This window comes from Rattus norvegicus, chromosome 2 (genome assembly GCF_036323735.1).
Source record: "Rattus norvegicus strain BN/NHsdMcwi chromosome 2, GRCr8, whole genome shotgun sequence".
Classification (NCBI taxonomy): Eukaryota; Metazoa; Chordata; class Mammalia; order Rodentia; family Muridae; genus Rattus; species Rattus norvegicus.
In genome coordinates, this window is record NC_086020.1 from 175795608 (window position 1) to 175816584 (window position 20977).

The window sequence follows — 20977 nt, forward strand, 5'->3', positions numbered from 1 at the left end:
GGTTAAGAGTACTGGCTGTTTTCTAGAGGATCTGAGTTCAATTCCCAGTGCACACATAGCAGCTCACAGCTGTAACTCTAGGCCCAAGGGATCTGACACCCTCCTCTGGCCACAGCAGGCACTAGGCACATATATGGTGTGCATGCAGGAAGACATCCACACATATGAAATAAGATTATAAAAATAAATGTCTGAAGAGGAGAATCATTAGTGTCTCAGGTGGAAATTTATTTCTTCTGCAGCCTCCTTGGCCTCTCCTCATGCTGAAGTCCACTCCCACAGACCAAGTGAGAACTCATATGCACAGAGCTGAGGTGTACACCTGGCCTGGTTTATTCATGTGTGCACCATATAGACAGGTGACCATCAACGATTTAGAGTAACACTAAGGCTTTGGCTTCTATCTGTGCAGAGGACCTGCCGCCAAAACAATTATTTAGAAGCCTTCAAAGCTTCAAATTTTCTTCAAAGCTTCCTTCCTTCCTTCCTTCCTTCCTTCCTTCCTTCCTTCCTCCCTTCCTTCCTTCCTTTTTAAAGATTTTATTACTTTTAGCTGAGAATGGTGACTATGCCTTTAATCTCAGAACTTACCAAGTAGAAGTGGGTAGGAGTCTGAAGCCAGTCTGATCTACATAGCAAGTTCTAGGACAGACAAGGTTACATAGAGAGGCCCTGTCTCAGAAAAACGAAGCAAAACGAAATTTTGTTATTTTTTTAAAAAGATTTATTTATTTTATGTATATGAGTACACTGTTGCCTTCTTCAGACACACCAGAAGAGGGCATCAGATCCCATTACAGATGACAATGAGCCAGCACATGGGTGCTGGGAATTGAACTCATCATCTCTGGAAGAGCAGTCAGTGCTCTTAACCACCGAGCCAGTTCTCTGGCCCCTATTTGTTATTTTTAGTCATGCATGTGTCTGAGTCTGGACAAGTGCACGTGAGCTACTGAGAAAGCCAGAAATGTCAGGTCCCCCTAGACTAGAGTTATATGCATTATGACTCCCGGATGAGGGTCCTGGGACCTGAACTCAGATTCTCTGCATAAACAGTTCCGGCTTCCTACCACTGAGCCATGCATTTACCCCCTTCAGATGGCTCTGAGCCATCTTTTTCTTTGCTGCACAACCCCACCTGGTAGCTTCAGGATTCTAAACTTATCTAGTTTTAGCAGAGGGGAGCAGACACTGAAGAGATGAGAAGGACCGTGCTGTGCACTAAGGCGGGGCTATGACTTAAGCTTTCCGACCTCTTGTTTGTATGCATTATGGGTCTCATTAAGTAGTCCCGACGACTGGCCTGGACTTGATATGTAGACCCAGGCTGGCCTCAGACTCACAGAGATCCACCTGTCTCAGCCTCCTGAGTGCTGGGATTAAAAGCAGTTGACCCCTTCCTCCACTCCCATCCCTTTAATGTGTATAGATTTTTTTTTTAACTTGTATGTGTGTTTGTGCATCGGATGCTTGCTTACTTCCTGCACAGGTCAGAAGGGGTCATCAGATCTCCTGGAACTGGAGTTACAAATAATTCTGAGTTTTCAAGTGGTTCTGGGAATCGAACTCAGGTCCTCTGAAGAGCAGCCAGGGCTCTGGACTACTGTTCTCTCTGTTCCTTCAATTTTTCTGCTAACCCTTCTGCTCTCCCTAAATCCGATGAACCCCCAGAATATCATTTGCACATATTTAACGGTGTTATACTCTTTAAGGCCAGGTTGACTGTCCTTTTCTAAGCAGCTACATCCCCCACCTCCCAATCCTGCAGCTAAGCCCTCCCCTCCTCCTGGGACTTACCCATCCCTTCCTAGTGAGAGAACAAACAGCCTTTGCTGTCTCAGGGTTCAGGACGGCCTGATCCCGTGCATCTGATTGGCTTCCTCCCAAGACAAACAGAGGAGAGAGGAGGGGCGAGTCTAGAGCGCTGGGGTCACTCCTCCTCTCTGGAGCTGGCTCATTCCTCTTCTCTAGTTGCACATTAAGTTTCTCCAGCATGAAGGCTGAGCTTGGCCAGTTCAGAACTACTCTAGCTGCAAGAGGAGGCTTCTGAGGAAGATTGAGGAAAGAACAAGCTGTGAACCGCCCGTGTGTGTACTCGAGGCTACTCCAGTTCCGGTTTCCAGCCCCTGTGAAGAGGAAGCAGGTAAGTGCTCCAGGGCTTAGTGTCTTCCCCAGAGAGGTTTGCTCTCAGTACTCAACTCCGTCTGCAGCTTCCAACTTAGTGGCCGTAGTAAAGCCAAGTTGTGGTCCCAGTTTACCACCAGATGGTCGAATAAGTTACTGGAAAGGCTGGCAGGATGCCGCTGCAGGGGTTAGAAGAGGGGTTCATATGATTGGCAGGGCTCCCATCCCTTTTAGTGACTTTTACAATGCTGCATCCAGGATCCTCTTTAGGCGGCTGGGTATTAGCACGCTAAGAGGCCAGCCCGAGAATGAGCCATGAGGACATCACTCGGGACGCTTTAAAAGTCTCCCTCCCGCCCCCATGAGTTAGGGTGAGGGTTCAAATAGGAAAATGAGAAGGGCAAAGGTGAGGGTCCCGGAACGGAGAGATTTGACGTTACTAATTAGCAATAGCCACACCTTCCCAGGTGGAAGGAAGAGGGAGGCAGGAAAGAGACTGGGAGATAAAACAGCCCTATATTAGCCTTCTGGTGCAATGATTGGAGACGACTGCCCTAGAGGACGACTGCAGCTCCTCTCGCTGCCCTTTCAGCCTAGAAGTCCTGACTGGGATTCACAACCTGTTCCCCTCTCTGATCTTGTTATTTGGGACCCCTGAGTAGGAGGTGTCCAAAACCTGCAGAGAATCTGGAACACAAAGAAGGCTGTGGGAGGAAAGAACCCGGGCGCAGGAGATGCACCTTCTCACTCCAACCTAGACGAGACCAGAGGTCCAGGAGCTCTTCTCAGGGATGTGGAAGACTCATTGATTTTTGCTTATGAACGATCATGTCAACCCACCATCTGCTTGCAAATGTCAGCCCACTCTTAAGTCTTATTTTTACCCAACTGCCCCTGTAGATATTTTAAGATCTTGACCCCTCACTCTGTTAACCCATCTTGTTCTCCTGGACCTCAAAGCTCACTTGTTTCTGAAGCCTAGGCAGGCTTTAACCTCCAAATCCTCCTAGCTTGGTCTCCTGGGTAGTTGAAGTGTACTTGAGACACTATACACAGCCTCACCTTCTCAGACTTTGGCTGTCTTTCCTGTCTGTTGGTACACACACCCAAATTCACTGTGGTCAGTCTTAAACCCACGAGTGAGGTCTACAAGTGTGTTAGCAGAATGGTTAACAGAAACAAGCATGCCCCGTTTTACTACATTCTTCCAAACAGGAGAAACCAACCTCAGCAAACGGGACTGTTTATTTCAAAAACAAACGGTGAGGGGCAGTGGGCATGATGGCTTATTCTTGGTTGTCAACTTAGCGACATGTGGAATCAATTAACTAAAACCCAATACCTGAGCACACCCATGAGGGATTCTCTTGATCAGATGGGATAGGGAAGACCTGGCATTGTTCCTGGAGCATGAGACTGCGATGCCCAGGGTCAGTAAAGGGCTTGGAGGTGAAACACTGGGAGACAGTTTCAGGTAGCAGTGTCTGCTGTATTGCACATGAGCAGCCGTTATCATGTGGAAGCCTAGCTACTGTGATTAGCACATTACCTCAGCTTCGCCAGGGAGCACTTCATCACAGGGTCTCTAGCAGAAGCGCATAAACAGGAGACCGGAGAGTGCAGACTCATCAGCAGGTCAGCCACCAGCGAGGGAGCTACTGCAGCATTCAGTGTTCTGAGTCCTGGGAATACCCAGGAGTGTGGACTGCCATGTGTCTTAGAAGCAGTGTGCTTGTAGTCCAACTCCCAGGACAGGTCTGCATTTTCTCCTACAAAGACCCACCCTAAATCTGGATCTTTTGAGATGGGAATATCTATCTTAAATCTGGACCACACCTCCTGGTGGCAGACTCTATAAAGGACACGGAAAAAGGAAGGTTTTGCTCTTTGCCTGGTTGCCCCTGCTCTTGCCTCATTGGTCTTAGAGCCTATGTATCCTGAAGACCAGCTGAGACCCTCAGGCTTGTGGACTGGACAAGTATTGGATTCTTGGACTTTACTTTGGAGACAGACGTTGTTGGACTAGCTGAACCACAGCCTGTAAGCCACTCCAATACATCATATATGATTCATTCAATTTTGTTTCTCTAAAGAATCTTGACCAGTACAGTGGGAAATCGCTGTCTGAAGAGGGAAGGGGATACTTGGAGTTTATACAGTGGGGTTGGAGACTGGGAAGTTAAGGTAGCCCCTACTGGGGTTTCTGGAGTTGTTTGTTCATGCAAAGCCATTTGATCTTTAGAAACTGCCTTGCCCCGGCTACCAGGATGCAGCTGATAGTGTTTGGCTGAGCTAGGCAAAGGCAGTGAGGGGGACATAAGGACTTGGTCAGGGTCTTCCAGAGTTTATTCAGGTTTTATTCTAATGTACCTCAACAGTTTTCAGGGAGCCTCTTCCTGCTGATCATGGGTGGAGGTCTAGGGGTGGGAGAGTTCTTGTAGGCATAGTCTCAGTGATGAGGAGGGTGATTGTCAGGAGAGGTTGGGTCAGAGACTGTTGAAGAGGTGGGTCCTCTGGTCATTTAGCAGGAGGAGAGCTTTAACCTGATTAGCTGTAATGGATTATGCAATTGCCCTCATGCATTCCTGGAGAAAATTTTGAGAAATAATTGCTAATGGGCTGAGTACATGATTTGCTTACGGAGTGAAACTGAGAGACTGCCCAGGAAGGTGGGGGAGGGAAGAGGGATAGAGACGGGAGAGACAGAGGGAGTCTGTGGATGTGGTACACAGTTGATTCAAGGTGTGGTGGTTTGAATAAGAATCAACCAACAGGGGGCTGGGGATTTAGCTCAGTGGTAGAGCGCTTACCTAGGAAGCGCAAGGCCCTGGGTTCGGTCCCCAGCTCCGGAAAAAAAGAACCAAAAAAAAAAAAAAAAAAAAAAAAAAAAAAAAAAAAAAATCAACCAACAGGCTCACACATTTAAATGGTTGGTCACCAGGGGGCGCACTGGTTGAGAAGGATTAGGAGGTGCGGCCTTGTTGGAGGAAGTTGATGGACCAACCCGATTTCATTTTAAGATTAGAAACTATCTTGTTACAAGGTCAAAATAAGTTCATTCCTATTTTCTGTAAAAACTTAAATTTGACCATGTCTTAACCCATTTTCTGGAATCTGACATAATTTTGAGATATTCTGCTAAGTTTCTTCATAACCAGAACCCCTGGAGGTCCCCAAGCCTTGTAGTGTTTGGCTATAAATGTTTTTTTTTTTTCCTACTGTGTTCAAGGCTCTTCTCTTAAACAAGGAGACAGTCTGTCTAATAGAAAATAAAGCTTGCCGGGTTGGGGATTTAGCTCAGTGGTAGAGCGCTTGCCTAGCAAGCTCAAGGCCCTGGGTTCAGTCCCCAGCTCCGAAAAAAAGAAAGAAAAAAAAAAAAAAGAAAAAAGAAAATAAAGCTTGCTTAATTCAACCAAAAAAATTGGTCTTTACTCTCATTTGCTGGGATTAACGAAGTACGTCACTGGGGGTGAGCTTTGAGTTTTAAAAATCCCAAGATGGACTTAGGGACTCTCTGTCTTCCCGCTGCCTGCAGATCTGGATGGAGAAGTCTCAGCTCCTTCTCCAGCACCATGTCTGCCTGCATGGCACCGTGCTCCCTGCCATGATGGACTCAACCTCCAAAACTGTAAGCAAGCCCCGATCGCATGCTTTCTTTTATAAGAGTTGCTGTGGTCATGGTGTCTCTTCACAGCCATAGAACAGAGACTAAGACAGAAGTTGGTATTAGGGTCTGGAGTATTTATGTAACAGGCCTGACCGTGCTGCTTATTGGCAGAATGTGGACTTGGGGACAGTAGAAAGGACTTAATGGGCCATACTAGTAGGACCTCAGAAGACAGTGGAGCTAAATGCAATGCAGATTATGATGGCCCACCTCGAGACGTTTCAGAGGAAAAGAGTATTAGTAAGTGAGAGTGTTTTTGCATTTGGTGAAGAATGTGCTTTCTGACCTTGTTTTTTTTTTTTTTTTTTTTAAAATCTGCCTGAGTCTAACTTGAAGAGTTTGAACTAATGTCATTGACAGAAGAAGAGATTTCAAGACCTGATATTGTGTAGTTATTAGTGATCACTTGTGTGACGACCTATACAGTAGTGATAACTAAGACACAGAGTGACAGTGACTGGTCCATTGCCTGAACTGCTATACTGGAATGAGCCAGCAGGAGCACCAGCGGGCCAGGGAGCATCAAGGGAAAGGAAGAGGAGAAAATAGACACGAACGTACAGAACTGTGTCTGGCCTGGGTGAGCAGGCAGAAGGCCCACTGCAGCCCGAGTTCCTTAGCTCCAACCCGAAAAAGGCTCTGGGCTGTAGTAGGATCCCGAACACCCAGCTAATTAAGACTTTCTGTCATCTGTTGTTCTTTTTTTTATTTTTTATTTTATGCGCTTTGATATTTTGCCTGCATGAGTGTCTGTGTGAGTGTGTTAGATCTTGGAATTACAGACAGTTATAAGCTGTCACATGAGTGCTGAGATTTGAACCCAGGACCTCTGGAAGAGCAGTCAGTGCTCCTAACGGAGGAGCACCCTCTCCAGTCCCAGCTTTCTATTATCTTAACCCTATGTCTGAGCAGCCTTTTCTAGTGAATACCCCCCACAACACACGGGGAAATGAGACCTTCAGGTGTCTGACTGGATCTGGCTATAAGCAAAACCACAAAAACCTCCTCCTATCTATAAGAAAGATGAATTACTCCTCACGGCTCAAGTGACAGGGGAATGGATTCTCTCACTTAGTGGAGGATCTCAGAGTCTTCATCCACATCCTAAATGTCTCAAACAAGGGAAAAGCAAATAACAAGTACTCTGCCCACCCCTGTGTCTCCAGAACTGACATGTGGGGATGCTGTGCACAAAGGAACCTTGTACATAGGCCTGACTGGGATGGGACCTGAATGCTACTTAACTGGCTACACCCTTTACTCTGCTTTCAATTCTTCCTCTTAGCGCAGGCTAACTCCAGTGTCCACACCCTAGCCATCCATGGTTCCTTATTAAAGGAGGGTTTGTTTGTTTGTTTGTTTGTTTGTTTATGGCCTTTCAGACAGGGTTTCTCTGTGTAGCTGTGGCGTTCTCAGACTGAGATCTGCTTGCCTCTACCTCCTGAGTGCTGGAGTAAAGGCATGAATGCACCAGACTGTGGAAAGTTCCCATAATTCTCACCTGAGCAAGTCTTGCAGGCTCTGTGGAGAGTTCCAGGACTCTCAACTGAGCAAGGTTTGTGGGTGTGTGGAAAGCCCCCAGAACCAACTTCAGAATGAGACAGAGGGGTCCTCCCCTGAGCCTCTGAATACCTTGTCCCTACGTTTTGGCTGTGTTGATTGGAAATTGCCTCTTGTCTGAAGATCAGACTAAGTCAATGAAACAGACATGGGAGGAGAGGAATGTTAGATTTTTTTTTTTTAACTAAGGAAAGGAAAGCTGATGGCAGAGAGGGGAGGATCTTGAGAGGGACGAACAGGCAGGTCTACCCGTTAGGTGGTTTTGAAAGGGCTCAGCAACAGCGCTAGACAATCATGTTCACCAGAGCCCAAGCTGTCAGTGACCTTCAGAGACTTGAGACTACCAGGAAGGGTCCAAGGCTTGAACAAGATAAGAAAAAGGGTAGGGGGGGGGGAGGTTAGGGGAAGGAGTGGCTACCTGGAAGACAGATGGCCCTGCCGAGCTCATTTGGGCCCCAAACTGGGTTAGAACACCAATGAAGTCCTCAGGGCCAGAGACCCCATCCATGGGATTTACATCAAAGTCCTCAGGTGCTAGGTAGACTGGTGCTGTTTCGACTGTATAGTGAGCTTGACTGGCATCTATACTCACAAGAGGAATGGGTCCCAAGAGTAGGCAAGAATGGTAAGAAAGACAAAAGGTCTCAGGAAGAGGGCTTGGAGAAGTCTGCTGGCAGTAGGGGTCCAGGTGCCCTCCTTGGACTTCTGGTGCAGTGCAATGTTGGACTGCTGGGGCAACTTAAAGAAACGGGAGGTAGAAAGAAGACAGTCCAACTTCAGCCGACTTAGTCAGGGCCAAGGGGAATATGTCTCTGCTCTTCCCCCACTGTACTTGCTGACTCCCCAGGTCCAAGAATCCCTGGGTTGACTCTGTAACTGTTGCCTCCTCTTTCACTATACCTGGCTGTTGGGGGAATTCCTGGCTGGGAAAACCATCTCCACTCCAAGTATAACTTAAGAAAGGTATATAATGTACCCTTCTTAATCTGGGGGATGATTATCCACCCTTGAGACAGGCTTGACCTGCTTCCCTTGTATTGTTCTAGCATGGATGCCCTCTATGAACTGTTCCTTCGGCCTTAAAACTTTCAAGTAGCTCCTTAACACACAATCTGGCTTTTTAACAGTTTTTTGTTAGGATTTCTGGCTTCACACAAATCTTGGCACATTCATCTTCTGGGGACTTTCTGGAGCTATTTTGAGTTATTGACCTTCTGATTTAGCCAGCATCCCTGCAAGATGGGATGTTTTAGCCTTGGAGGTGCATATGGTGCCCTTGGAGGTCAGAAGATGGCCAGAAGAGGTTCTCTAGAAATGGATAGTTGATGAACTACCAAATGCATGCTGGGAATCAAATTCAGAACCCAGGTCCTCTGCAAGAGAGACAAGAGCACTTAACCCTGAGTCATCTCTCTAAACCCTCTTTCTATGCCCCTAACTTCTCTTGTTTTTTAAAGATATTACTATATAATTTTGACTGTTCTGGTACTCAATCTATAGATCAGCAGGCCCTGAACTCACACAGATCACAGAGATCTGCTTGTCTTTGCCTCCTGAATGCTGGGATTAAAGTCATGAACCACCATATCCAGCAGTTTCTTTTTTCTTTTTCTTCTCCTCTCCTCCCCTTCCCCCTCCTCCTCCTTCCTCCCCCCTCTCTTTCTCTCTTTTGAGACACAGTCCTCTCCTTACTTAGCCCAGGCTGACCTAGAGCTTGTAGCCATCCCCCTGTCCCAGTTTCCCAAGTCACAGGATTACAAGTGTGTCCCATCATGCCTGACTCCAGTAGAAGAGAAGGAAATTGAGTACCTATCTGTACAATCTCTCAGCAGTCCCTGTGACACCACAATAAAACCACAGTGTGTGACTGGGCTTGGTGGTGTGGGAAGGCGGAGGCAGAAGGATTGCTGCAAATTCAAGGCCAACCTGACCTACAAAGTAAGTTCTGGGCTACCCAGGACTATGTAGCAAAACTCTCAGAGAGCAACAAGGAATCCAATAGAGAGGCAAAACTGCAAGGATAAGGGCAGAAGGTTCCACACTTTAACAATTGAACTCTACTGGAGCCTGATCCATGATCCACCGTGGCTTTGGTTCTGCCCTTAAGACAAGTTTTCACATAGCAGGTCTTGAAACTGCTATATAGCTGAGTATGACTTTAAACTCATGATCCTTCTGGTTTCACCTCCCAGGTGCTATGAATACAGGCACACACCCCATAACACACACCAAGCACTTGTGATTCCCTCTGCAAACACCCAGAAGCTGACATCTAAGGATGCACTGGCCTCGTCTATTCCTTTTGGGATTAGAGTTCATGGTCACCACAAGAGAGCATAGAAGCAAACAGGCAGGCTCAGCACTGGAGTAGTAGCCAAGAGCTCGATCCACAAGCACAAAGCAGAGAAGGAACTATTGGGAATGACATGGGCTTTTGAAACCTCAAAGTGACACTGCTCCTCCATCAAGGCCATGGCTCCTAATCTTTCCCAACAGTGTTCCATCAACTGAAGGTCATGAGTTTAAACATAAGAGCCTAGCACCATTGGTGTTTAAACTACTACAGGAGTTGCCGTAAAAATGTATTGGCCAACAGGATAGTGAGAATGCTCCTGTCTGTGGTAGTTTGAATAGGTTTGGCCCCCCCACAGATTCATGTGCTTGAATGTTTGGCCCATAAGGAGTAATACTATTAGGAGGTGTGGCTTTGTTGGAGGAAGTGTGTCTCCTATGCTTAAGCTCTGGCCAGTGTGGAATTCCAGCCTCCTTCTGGCTGCTTGCAGAAGACAGTCCCCTTCTGCTGCCTGTGGATCGAGATGTGGAACTCTCAGTTCTTCCACCACCATGCCTGCCTGCACGCTGCCATGCTGTCTGCCATGATGATAAGGGACCGAACCTCTGAAACTGTAAGCCAGCCCCAATTAAATGTTTTCCTTGTAAGAGTTGCCTTGGTCATGTTGTCTCTTCACAGCAATTAAGACACTCTCCTAATATGGACCTCACACAAATGGCACACAGATGTGACTAGATAACTTCTTTGTTACAAAAGAACTTCTATTCTCTTGGCAGGGTCAGGGTAGTAGAATGATTCTCAGAATTCACCCATTGTATCTCTCTCTCTCTTTTTTTTTTTATTAACTTGAGTGTTTGTTATATACATTTCGAGTGTTATTCCCTTTCCCGGTTTCCGGGCAAACATCCCCCTCCCCCCTCCCCTTCTTTATGGGCGTTCCCCTCCCCATCCTCCCCCCCTTGCCGCCCTCCCCCCAACAATCTAGTTCACTGGGGGTTCAGTCTTAGCAGGACCCAGGGCTTCCCCTTCCACTGGTGATCTTACTAGGATATTTATTGCTACCTATGAGGTCAGAGTCCAGGGTCAGTCCATGTTTAGTCTTTAGGTAGTGGCTTAGTCCCTGGAAGCTCTGGTTGCTTGGCATTGTTGTTCTCTCTCTCTCTTTCCTTCTTTCTTTTTTCCTTTCTTTTTTTTTTTTCCGGAGCTGAGGACCGAACCCAGGGACTTGCGCTTTCTAGGCAAGCGCTCTACCACTGAGCTAAATCCCCAACCCCTTCCTTCTTTCTTTTTTAAAAGATTTATTTATTTGTTTTAGGTAACACTGCCAATGTCTTCAGACACACCAGAAGAGGGCATTGGATCCCATTACAGATGGTTGTGAGCCACCTTGTGGTTGCTGGGAATTGAATTCAGGACCTCTGGAAGAGAAGTCATTACTCTTAACTGCTGAGCCATCTCTCCAGCCTTGCATCTCTGTTTCTGCTGGCCTGTGTGGTACCCTTGAATCCTTTTAAGGATTCATTTCTGTGAGTGTGTGTGTGTGTGGGGGGGTGTATGTGTTTACAGATACCAGCAGAGGCCACAGGTGTTGGGTCCCCAGGAGTTGAAGTTTGCAGGTAGCTGTGAATACCCAACATGGGTACTGGTAACTAGACTTGGATGCTCTGAAAGATTCCCCATTGTACTTAATTTTTTTGGTTAATTTTTAAGGTTTAATTCTCTCTCTCTCTCTCTCTCTCTCTCTCTCTCTCTCTCTCTCTCTCTCTCTCTCCTCCCCCGCCGTGTGTGTGTGTGTGTGTGTGTGTGTGTGTGTGTGTGTGTGTGTGTGTGTGTGTGTGTTGCCTGGCTGTATTCATCTGCACTTCAGAAGTCAGGTGTTGGATCCTCTGGAATTCATGTGAGTGCTGGGAACTGAACCAGAAACAAACACTCTTAACCAGTTAGCTATCTCTTCTGCCCTCCCCAGTGTGTTTTCATTATTACATCCTTTATCCTAATTACGTTCTAGATGACAAGCAAATGGATATTCCGATAAGAGGAGGCAATATGAAATGCTCCCCTTGTTTTTGGGTGGCCGCAGAAGCCTACAACTGCTGGTGGAGACGGTGTTACTTGTGCAGCTGAGGTACTGCCTTCGGACCCCGTCTCGCCTCCTCTTTCCGGAGCAAGTCTACATGCTCCTCCAAGTTAAGGGTCGAGTCTTTTTTGTCCTGTGTTCCCAGTACGGAAGGCACTAGTCCTGGTACAATGTAGTGTGCAAGCAGTGTTGATTCCACTGAACTACAGAGCTCTGCAGAGCCTGAGTGTCCACGCCCCTAAACCTCAAGCGAGACCCGGCCTCGGGAAAGCTCAGTATTGGCTCCCGGAGGGACCCGAAACCGAGGTGAACTGCGGAAAGGAAACTTGCATCGAGCCTGAACTCAGTTTCCGTGGCAACTACCCAGGGGCGTGGCCACTGTCAGGACGTCTCTATGGTTTCTACGTCCTAGAGGGGCTTAAGTGCACTTCCTGGAAGATGGCGGCACCCAAGTCGTGTATGGCACGTGCTTCCACGGAGAGGACTGTACACTGATGGTAAGGAGCTTGCTTTCTCCAGGGGCGGGAGCCAAGGCGAAGATCCGAGAGTAGGTCCACCCTGCTGGCTCTGTGACTGCGGGGCTTGGATTTATAACAGGAGAAAAAGGCGGCGGCTGATCTTCTAGGCTGCAAACGGGTGTCTCTGGCCATCCCTGGATACTGGCTGGAGAGGAGACAGCGTCTCACAGTTGTACTTGTAGCCTTCACAGGTCAGGCTGCGTCTGCCCACTCCTGTCCATTGTACGTGCGTTAAAAACGATTCCTACTATGTCACTCAGTTTAATCCAGAAACACTAAACGCATTCTCGCTGTAATTGACAAGGGTACCTGGGAAATTACACAGTCTTTGCACTCATAAAAGAGGGAGCTGGGCATTGGTGGTGCATGCCTTCGAAGACAGCCTTGTATACATAGCTAGTTCTAGGACAACCAAAGCTGCACAAAGAAACCTGTTTCAAAAAACAAACGATGGTGGGTGGCGGGGAAGGCAGTAATGTGGGAGGATTTCTGAGAAAAGACTTTGACCTCATAGGTCTCTAGAAAAGTCTCAGTTCAAAAATGGAGCCCTGGATCACATTTTGGGAACTGATAGAACTGATTATCTATCTATCTATCTATCTATCTATCTATCTATCTATCTATCTATCTATCATCTATCATCTATCTATATTTGAGACAGGCTTTTACAATGCCCCCTTTATTGGCCAGGAACTCAATATGTAGAAGGGGCTGACTTCCAACTCACTGAAATCTGCCAGTATTAAGGTTAAAGATGGGCTCCACCGTACAAGGCTGGAAGAACTGTTTTATGATTTTATTTTGATTTTTTTTTTTTTTTAAAGAGACAGGGTTTCTCAGTTTAATAGCTCTGGCTGTCCTGGAACTTGATTTGTAGACCAGGTTGGCCTTGAGCCCACAGAGAGTCATCCTCTGCCTTTATCCCCCTAATTCTAGGATTAAAAGTGTGTGTCACTATGACTAGCTATTTAGTTTTTTTAAATTCATTTATTATTTAATGTGTACAGGTATTTTTGCCTGCTTGTATTATATGCATCCAGTGCATGCCAGATGCCAGTAAAAGGTATGGGGAGATGTAAGCTTCCTTCTTCTTGCAGGGAACCAAACCCCTGTTCTCTGTAAAAGCAGTAAGTGCTCTTAACTATTGAGTAATCTCTCCAGGCCTGAAAACTTGTTGTACACATCATATCAGTAACTTCATCACTATCCTGTGTATTAGCTTCATTGCTACATAACAAATTACAGATTTAGTGGCTTAGTTCAATAAAGAAACTTAAAAAGAATTTTTGTGTGCAAGTGTTTTGCCTGCTTGTATGTCTGTGTGCCACATGTATGGCTGATTCCCTGTGGAGACTAGAAGAGGGTACCTAATCCCCTGGAACTGAAGGTTGTGAGTTGCCCTATGGGTGCTGGGAATCAAACCCAGGTCCTCTGGAAGAGTAGCCAGTTCTCTTAACCACGGAACCATCGCTCCAGCCACTGGGGTGTGTTTGTTAATTTGTTTGACGTGTGTATGTGAGCACGTGTGCGTGCGTGTGCGTGTGCGTGTGCGTGTGCGTGTGTGTGTGTGTGTGTGTGTGTGTGTGTGTGTGTGTGTATGGGGTGTGTGCATATTCGAGGCCAGAAGTCAACCTCAGAAATTACCCATCTGTGTTTTGGGACTGAACCTCTAACTGATTGGGCTGGGTTGGCTGGCCATCATGGGAATTACAAGTACACACCACCATGCCTGACTGTTTCCAGGTGCTTTTGAAGTCCTGTCCTAAAGTCATGACCACTTTTTATCTCCTGGTCTCTTCAGTTTTTGGAGGAGTTATGTTACCTTGGTGTTTTGTGTTCCTTGAGATTTGCACATCAGTGATTAGGTCATTGGTTGAATTTATTTAGTGGACGAGAGAGGTGGTTCAGTCATGAGGAGTCCTTATCTCTCTTGCAGAGGACCTGCATTAGTCCCCAGCATCCCACGATAGCTCACAGCCATTTATAGCACCCGTTCTACAGCATGGAACAGCCTCTTCTGGCTTTTGAGGGCACCGTGTGCACATGGCACACTCACATGCAAGCAAAACGCTCATACAACCAAACTAATTTTTTTTTTTAAGTTTTCAAAAACACCTTTACTCTTTCAGAAGTGTTTACAGCTGTTTTAGCAGCGCCAAGAGAAAGCCAGGCATTTGCACCCACTGAGGTACTGTGAAGAAATTTGGCTACTTAGAATCAGGGCTAGTATTCAAATTTCCTGAATAGACAAGAAACCCAGGTCCTTTGTTTCCTCACTTTTAGATGAGGATGACACCTATTTGACAGGCCTGTCTTCTGAAGTATAATGAGGTAATAGTGTAGAACAGCCATCTTTGTTTACTTAGTGCTTAGTTAGCAGCCCCTTCCTATACTAGACCATTTCTAAACGGAAGCCTCTGAAACCCTGGTAAGGCAGTAACATGGGTGGAAGGTTTGGCTGCCACGCCAGGCCAGTACAAATGTTGGCCCATAGGTGTAGACTAGGCTCTCTTAAGTACCAATCTCCAGCTCAAGTTACCAAACACCTCTTAGCTTTGTTCTCACAATGTAAACAGACTCTGCACACGGGCTTCCTGGTTTAGACAGCCCATGGAAGTCTCTCTTTCCACTAAGTAGGTCCCCAGGATTAAACATCGGCGTTGACAGGAAGCACTTTACCCACTGAGCCATCTTTCTGGCTGTAGCTTCTTTTAGTCCAGGACTTGAGGCTAGTGTATGGTGCCACTGATTGAGGTTTTTCCACCTCAGTTAAAAAGGCTACACTCACAGACCTGCACAGAGGCTCACTAATCTAGTCTGCAGGGGTAACTGGAGAGTTGCCATCTAGGTCATTCCTGCCATGTTGTCAGTAATACCAACCATCACACCACCTAAGCTATTTAAGGCTCAGCTTCCTTTGTCACCAGAGTAGGGTGAGTGCAAGATCGAGTTTTCACGTTATATACTGAAGTCACACATATAGGTATCAGTATCCACATTACCCTTCCTTTGTCCTGTGTTGTGTTGGGTGTTGGCTCCTTTGACCAGAGAGAGGACGCCCCAAAGAACAGCCTTCCTCCTGGTATCTCCCAGGACTCAAGAAAAAGAATTCAGTAGCTGAAGAGATGGTTCAGTGGTTAGTAGCACTTACTGCCTTTGCAGAGGCCCTGGATTCAGTTACTAGCACCTGTGTAGCATCTCACAACTGTAACTCCAGTTCCCGCGTGTGTGCAGTGCATACACACACATTTGGGCATACATATACACTTATTCTTCTGAAAGAAGACTCTTACACAAGCAGCTTTAAGTGCTTTAAGCATAGACAGGTCTCACGTATCCCAAGCTCCTAGTCAACCTTTAACTGAGCCTTCTGCTGCCACTTCCCCAGAGCTGGAATTACAGGGATGCACTACCACACCTGCTTACACAGTGCCGGGGATTGAACCCAGGACCCACACACGCTAGGCAAGCACTCTACCTAAGTAGAGTATCTAAGGTATACTAAGATACAGCCCCAGCCCACACTACTTCCCTTTCCTTTTCACTCATTTATGGTCTCATAAAGCAGGGGCTGGCTTCAACCTTTCTACATAGTTATAGACGATACGAACTTCTGATCCTCTTGCCTCCATATCCCAACTGCAGGGATTAACATGTGTGGGCCAGCATGCCTTGTTTTACATGATGCAGGGGTTGAAGCCTGGGGCTTTGTGTGCTAGACTAGCGCCCTGCTGTCTAAGCTGCACCTCCAGTCCTTTCTTTCCCTCTTCAGAGTATGGTGCCACTTTTTCCCTGCTGAGAACCTGAGGACAGAGCCTCTCCCTGCCATGAGTGTCACCCCAGAGGTGAAGAGTCGTGGGATGAAGTTTGCTGAAGAGCAGCTGCTGAAGCATGGGTGGACTCAAGGTGCTCTAGGGTCTCTTCCACATCCACCCAACTCCTCTCCTCTGCCCCGGGTCCCTTCAGCCAGAGGAGAGACTAGTAAAGAGAAGTCTTTAGAAGCATAAGTTTTCTGACCCATTAGATTAGGGAAGATGGGAGAAATCCTCATTTTGGATAACAAGGGACAATGAGGAGCAAATGGTTGGGCAGACTAGAGGAGACTGCAAAGAGACAGAAAAGATAGTTCTGGCTCAGACAGAGGCACTGAGCAGGGCTTGAAGGAATGGAGTGAGGTGGGTTTCTGAAGGCATAGAGTATACCCCATGATCAGTATAAGGAGTGGTAGTTAGCCTGGGAAGGCTCACGGCAGGCCTCAAAATAAATCACTCTCCTCTGCAGGCAAAGGCCTGGGCCGGAAAGAGAATGGCATCACCCAGGCCCTCAAGGTGACACTGAAGCAAGATACCCATGGGGTAAGACTGGGAAGTGGTCAGAATGAATGGGAAAGGGCACCCATGAGGGCCAGTGGGCAGTGCTCAGATTGACTTCTACTTATTCATCTGGAGGTGGGACATGACCCTGCCAAGGAATTTACAGACCACTGGTGGAGTGATCTCTTCAACAAGACTGCCGCCAACTTGGTAGTGGACTCTGGCAAGGTATGAGCTTGTCAGGTATATTGAAGAAACCCGCAGGCCTGGGGTCGGGTAGGACAGCACAGCATGCCACTTTCTCACCAATATTTTCCAACAGGATGGAGTGCAGATAAGGCGCCTTTCCAAGGAGACCACCCAGCGCAGTCACTCAAAGCCCAGCTTGCTGTATCAGAAGTTTGTGAAGGTACTAGAGTGAGAGGTCCAGCTCTCAACTGCTCCCATCTCCCCTGGGTCCTGAGCAGTTGTCTTGTGTGTCCAACTAATTCTCAGGATATCCCAGTACATGCAGATCCTGTGTCCAACCTTGTTGTGCCCATGCCTCACCTGGAACTGAAGTGTTACGGTTCCATGGCCCATCCCATCTGCTGGGGAAGCAGCAGTGCACAGTGGGAGGGAGGGCTGTCGTTTAGTTAGGAGCTGCTGGGATGGGGCATGTTGGTGTATAATTTTAAAGAGTCTGAAGCCAGGAGGGTTCTGTGAGGTTGCCTGGTTCATTCTTCATATATGTGACCCAAAGAGTAAAGAGCCCCCAGCTGACTAGTATAGGCAAAAAGAAGAGAAGCCAGCAGTAAATGAGCAGAGATTCTGTGCTCAGGGCTTCCCAAGTCATCTAGAAATCCTTCTCAGTTTCTACATCTTGACATCTACTCAGTTCGGGCAGTCCTTGCCCCTTTAAGAGCCTCTGCCTCTGTTCTCACTCTCCACCACAGTCAGCTAACCTACAAAGCATCCATAAGGGTCTCTCTGAAACACAAACTGTATTATGTAGTAAGGATTTTGGTCTCTTTGAAAAACAAATATTATGGAACTACGTTTTTACTTTAATCTCAGATGTGGGATATGGGGGGCTGCTTCAGATTGCAGTCAGCAGCTGACTATGATTTGCCTCATGCTCTAGCAGGGGTGTGGTTTTGCCAGCAGCAAGTAGTTTCTGGAATTCTGGGGATTTTTCAGAGTGTATATAAATGCTAGGCCCAAGAGGAAGGGTGTTGTGGGTTATTAGTTGTGGTTTGTTAAGAAATTAGATATCCTGTCAGTGAAGATCAAACTTACCTCAAGGAATTCCATGCCCTAATCAGTAAGAGGTAGACTAACAATAACTTTGCCTCCTTTTCTTCCTATCCTTTGCCCCCCTTCCCTAGTGTTGGGGGGTTGAAAGGATGGAAAAAGGATGGAGAAGAGTGGAGGAAATTACCCACAAAGTAGCAAAAGACAGCTACCATATCATAATCCTTTTTGTTAGTTTTTGTTTTTCCACACAGATTCTGTGTAGACCAGACTGGCCTCGAACTCAGATCTGCCTGCTTCTGCCTCAGAAGTGCTGGGATTAAAGTCGTGCAACACCACCGTCCAGCTCTATCCTTTTTAATGAGACTGTCTTCTATGGCCCTTTATGTTTCAGGTCTCACTCACTTCTTTCTGGGTACACACTAGCCAGCAGGTCTTTTTTTCCCCTTTAAGAAGATGTGTTTTCCTCTGTCAGTTGTTCTTGCTTTACCTGCTAAACATTACTTGCTTTCAGATTGAGAGCACCCTCTAGAAACCACTCCCCAGACTCTGGCCTGAGTTATCTGTGAGACACAGCATTCATCACAACTGCCCATGTAGTTACCTATGGGCGTTCTCTTTCTTTCTTTCATTTTGGTGTATCTAGATGAGTGGACATAGGTGTGGGAATGCTAGGTATCTTTTGGCCTCTACCTTATATACTGAGCTAGGGTCTTTTACTTGAATCCAGAGCTTGCCGATTTGTCTAGTTTAGCTACCAACCTAGCTTGCTGAGACTGCAGGTGAGCAGCATGCCTGCTCAGCATGTGTGGGTGCTGGAGATCTGCACATAGGATCTCATGCCTGCACAGTGTTATTACCAGCTGAGCTACCTCCCCACCTGAACCCATTTCAGCTCCATGGCCTGTAATAGGTTGAGTCCAGTTAAACAAGAATACTTTGATAGGGGTGCTTGTCTTTATTGTCAGTGGCACCGACTTCACTATGGAAACTCAGAGCACTTTTCCTGCTTGTTCTATAATCAGCCAGCTGTGAGTCAGAGAGACCCTGGCTGCTCTTAGTAACTATGGCCCATCATACCCTGCCCCAATTAAAATATGCAGGCTGCATGACTTTGCAAGTAACCATGGTGAGGGCTGTAAAATTCATGCCTTGGGCAGTGAATCCCTAGGGGTTTCAGAAATGGTATTACATTGGCTTCATCCGTCTCCATGATCCTTTTCTTCTAGACAGCCACACTAACCTCAGGTGAAGAGAAGCCTGACAGAGACTTGGAGAGCTGCAGTGATGTTGACAACCGTGAACCCATACCCCCAAAGATGTGAGACTTTATTTTGGTACTGAGGACATGTGGGCGATGCTTTGGGATCTTAAGAGAATAAATCTAAACCTAATCCCCTAATGCTTGACTGAGCTCTTGTCAGAGGAGAGTAGGTGCATGATTGTGGAATTAATTAGATTGTTCTAATCCCTGTATTCTTAGCACTTCAAAAAGTGCCAGGTTTTGAATAATAGCAAAGATGAATATTAGAGAGAAAGAGAGAGAGAGAGAGAGAGAGAGAGAGAGAGAGAGAGAGACCAAGCCTTCTTACCATATCTGTGACTTGTCATCTGCTCTTACAGTCTGACTGATGAGATGCTACTCAAAGCTTGTGAGGGGCGAACAGCACACAAGTAAGTTGTGGTCACCTTCTGGGTCTCCCATCTTTTCTGCCAGTGCTTAAGGACAGCCTGTGCCACCTCTCAATTATTTTCACTCCAAGGGAATAATTGCTGGTGTTGACAAGTTCATGTTTGAAGCTAGGCAGCTCCCTCCCTCTGTTCCCAACTTCCCCTGTAATACCCTTGTTGACTTGGACCCATCATCTGTCTTAGGGCTGCCCGGATTGGAATCACCATGAAGGCCAAGCTTGCTCGCCTGGAGGCCCAAGAGCAGGCCTTCCTGGCTCGGCTTAAAGGCTCAAAGGACGTGGGCACCTCTCAACCACTGACTGACAGTGAGCCCTCCCAAAAAAAGAAAAAGAGGAGGAAGCAGAAAGAGGAGGAAGAGGCTGCAACAACTGAAAAGAGTCTAGGTGAGGAGCTCCTGGAACACACTGACAAGAGCTTTAGGAAAAGTAAGAAGAAAAAAAAGAAGAAGAAAGATGAGAGAGAGGGAACAGCTATAGGAAGTGAGGAGGAAGAGGCTGCAGGAGTGTGTGGGCCTGCAGAACTGAGCACAGAGCAATCTGATCAGTCTTCCAGGAAAAAGAAGAAAAGGAGGAGGCGGCACCATGAAGAAGAGGAAGAGATGGGAGTCTGTGATGAAGGAGGCAGAGATGTGACAGGCGGGCCAAAGGCAGTCAACAGTGGAGCAGATACAGATCCCTGGAGAAGCAGCAAGAAGCGACAGACATGTGAGGAGGACTTGGATACCCAAGATGAAGAAGATAAGGATGACCTAACAAAAAAAGAGAGAAAGGTCAGAAAAAAAGACAAAAAGAAAAGACAGCAGTACTGTGAGGAGGTCTTGGATGTAAGCAACAAAGATGATGGCAGGACTTGGGAAGCAGAGGATGGAGGTGAGAGAAGTCAGCCACACCCAAAGGCGAGAGCCAAAAAAAAGAAGCGGAAGACAGACTGAGGGTCTAGAGCAGATCTCAGCTGACTTCCTCTCAGGGGTAGCTGGTTTGGGGCAGGGTTTCTGCACACTCCTCTGTAAGCAGCTCTGGAGAACCTGTCTGCCGAGGAGAGCCAAAGCATTCTATGCTAGCTGAGGGGTGGACATGGTCCCCTGTGAAACTTCTGTCCAAAAAATATAATCCTGGTGTCCGGCAACTTGGCCACCTAAAGGATGGTGGGAAGAGGAATCAGGATGGAGGAATGTTTCAAGGAGTGCCTCTTCTAAAAGTCTGAAAATGTAGATTTATATGAAATGTCTTGTTTTGGAGACAGGGATTCTCTAATGCAGCTCTGGCTTTCCAGAACTCAGAGGTCCATGTGCCTCTGCCTCATGGGTGCTTAGATCAGAGGCATGCACTATCACCCTGCAAACTGTTTTCATTTAAATACCATGAACGCTTAACATACATTTCTATGTATTTATATGTATGGGTTGGGTTACCCACCCAGACTGCCTGTTTCTAATCATGATTAAATGAGAACTTGGACCCCAAGCTTATAGGTCATTACCAGCACAAGAAGGTCTGAACA

At 46.9% G+C, this 20977-nt stretch overlaps 1 protein-coding gene across 8 annotated transcripts; it reads left to right on the top strand.

Moving 5' to 3' along the window:
- The first annotated feature begins 1895 nt into the window (after positions 1–1895).
- Gpatch4 (G patch domain containing 4) lies at positions 1896–20940 on the top strand. Of its 8 annotated transcripts, none has more exons than XM_063281602.1 (11): positions 1896–2143; positions 5660–5752; positions 10135–10257; positions 11653–12218; positions 16012–16145; positions 16521–16594; positions 16688–16780; positions 16875–16961; positions 19015–19106; positions 19409–19459; positions 19661–20940. In XM_063281602.1, exons 5-11 carry the CDS (start codon positions 16067–16069, stop codon positions 20406–20408), a joined length of 1224 nt encoding a protein of 407 aa, XP_063137672.1. In that variant the 5' UTR covers positions 1896–2143; positions 5660–5752; positions 10135–10257; positions 11653–12218; positions 16012–16066; the 3' UTR covers positions 20409–20940. The 8 variants fall into 8 exon arrangements, with proteins under 8 accessions (XP_063137672.1, XP_063137675.1, XP_063137671.1 ...); XM_063281600.1 differs by having other exon boundaries at positions 1934–2143; positions 10101–11541; XM_063281603.1 differs by having other exon boundaries at positions 1934–2143; positions 10101–10257.
- Positions 20941–20977: the final 37 nt, after the last annotated feature.

Excerpts from the sequence above, each read along its gene's own strand:
- Gpatch4 (XM_063281605.1), top strand. The coding sequence starts at position 16,067 with ATGAGTGTCACCCCAGAGGTGAAGAGTCGTGGGATGAAGTTTGCTGAA. Across the intron at positions 16,962-19,014 it reads TGTATCAGAAGTTTGTGAAG|ACAGCCACACTAACCTCAGG; the intron begins GTACTAGAGTGA and ends CTTTTCTTCTAG. Across the intron at positions 19,460-19,660 it reads GAGGGGCGAACAGCACACAA|GGCTGCCCGGATTGGAATCA; the intron begins GTAAGTTGTGGT and ends CATCTGTCTTAG.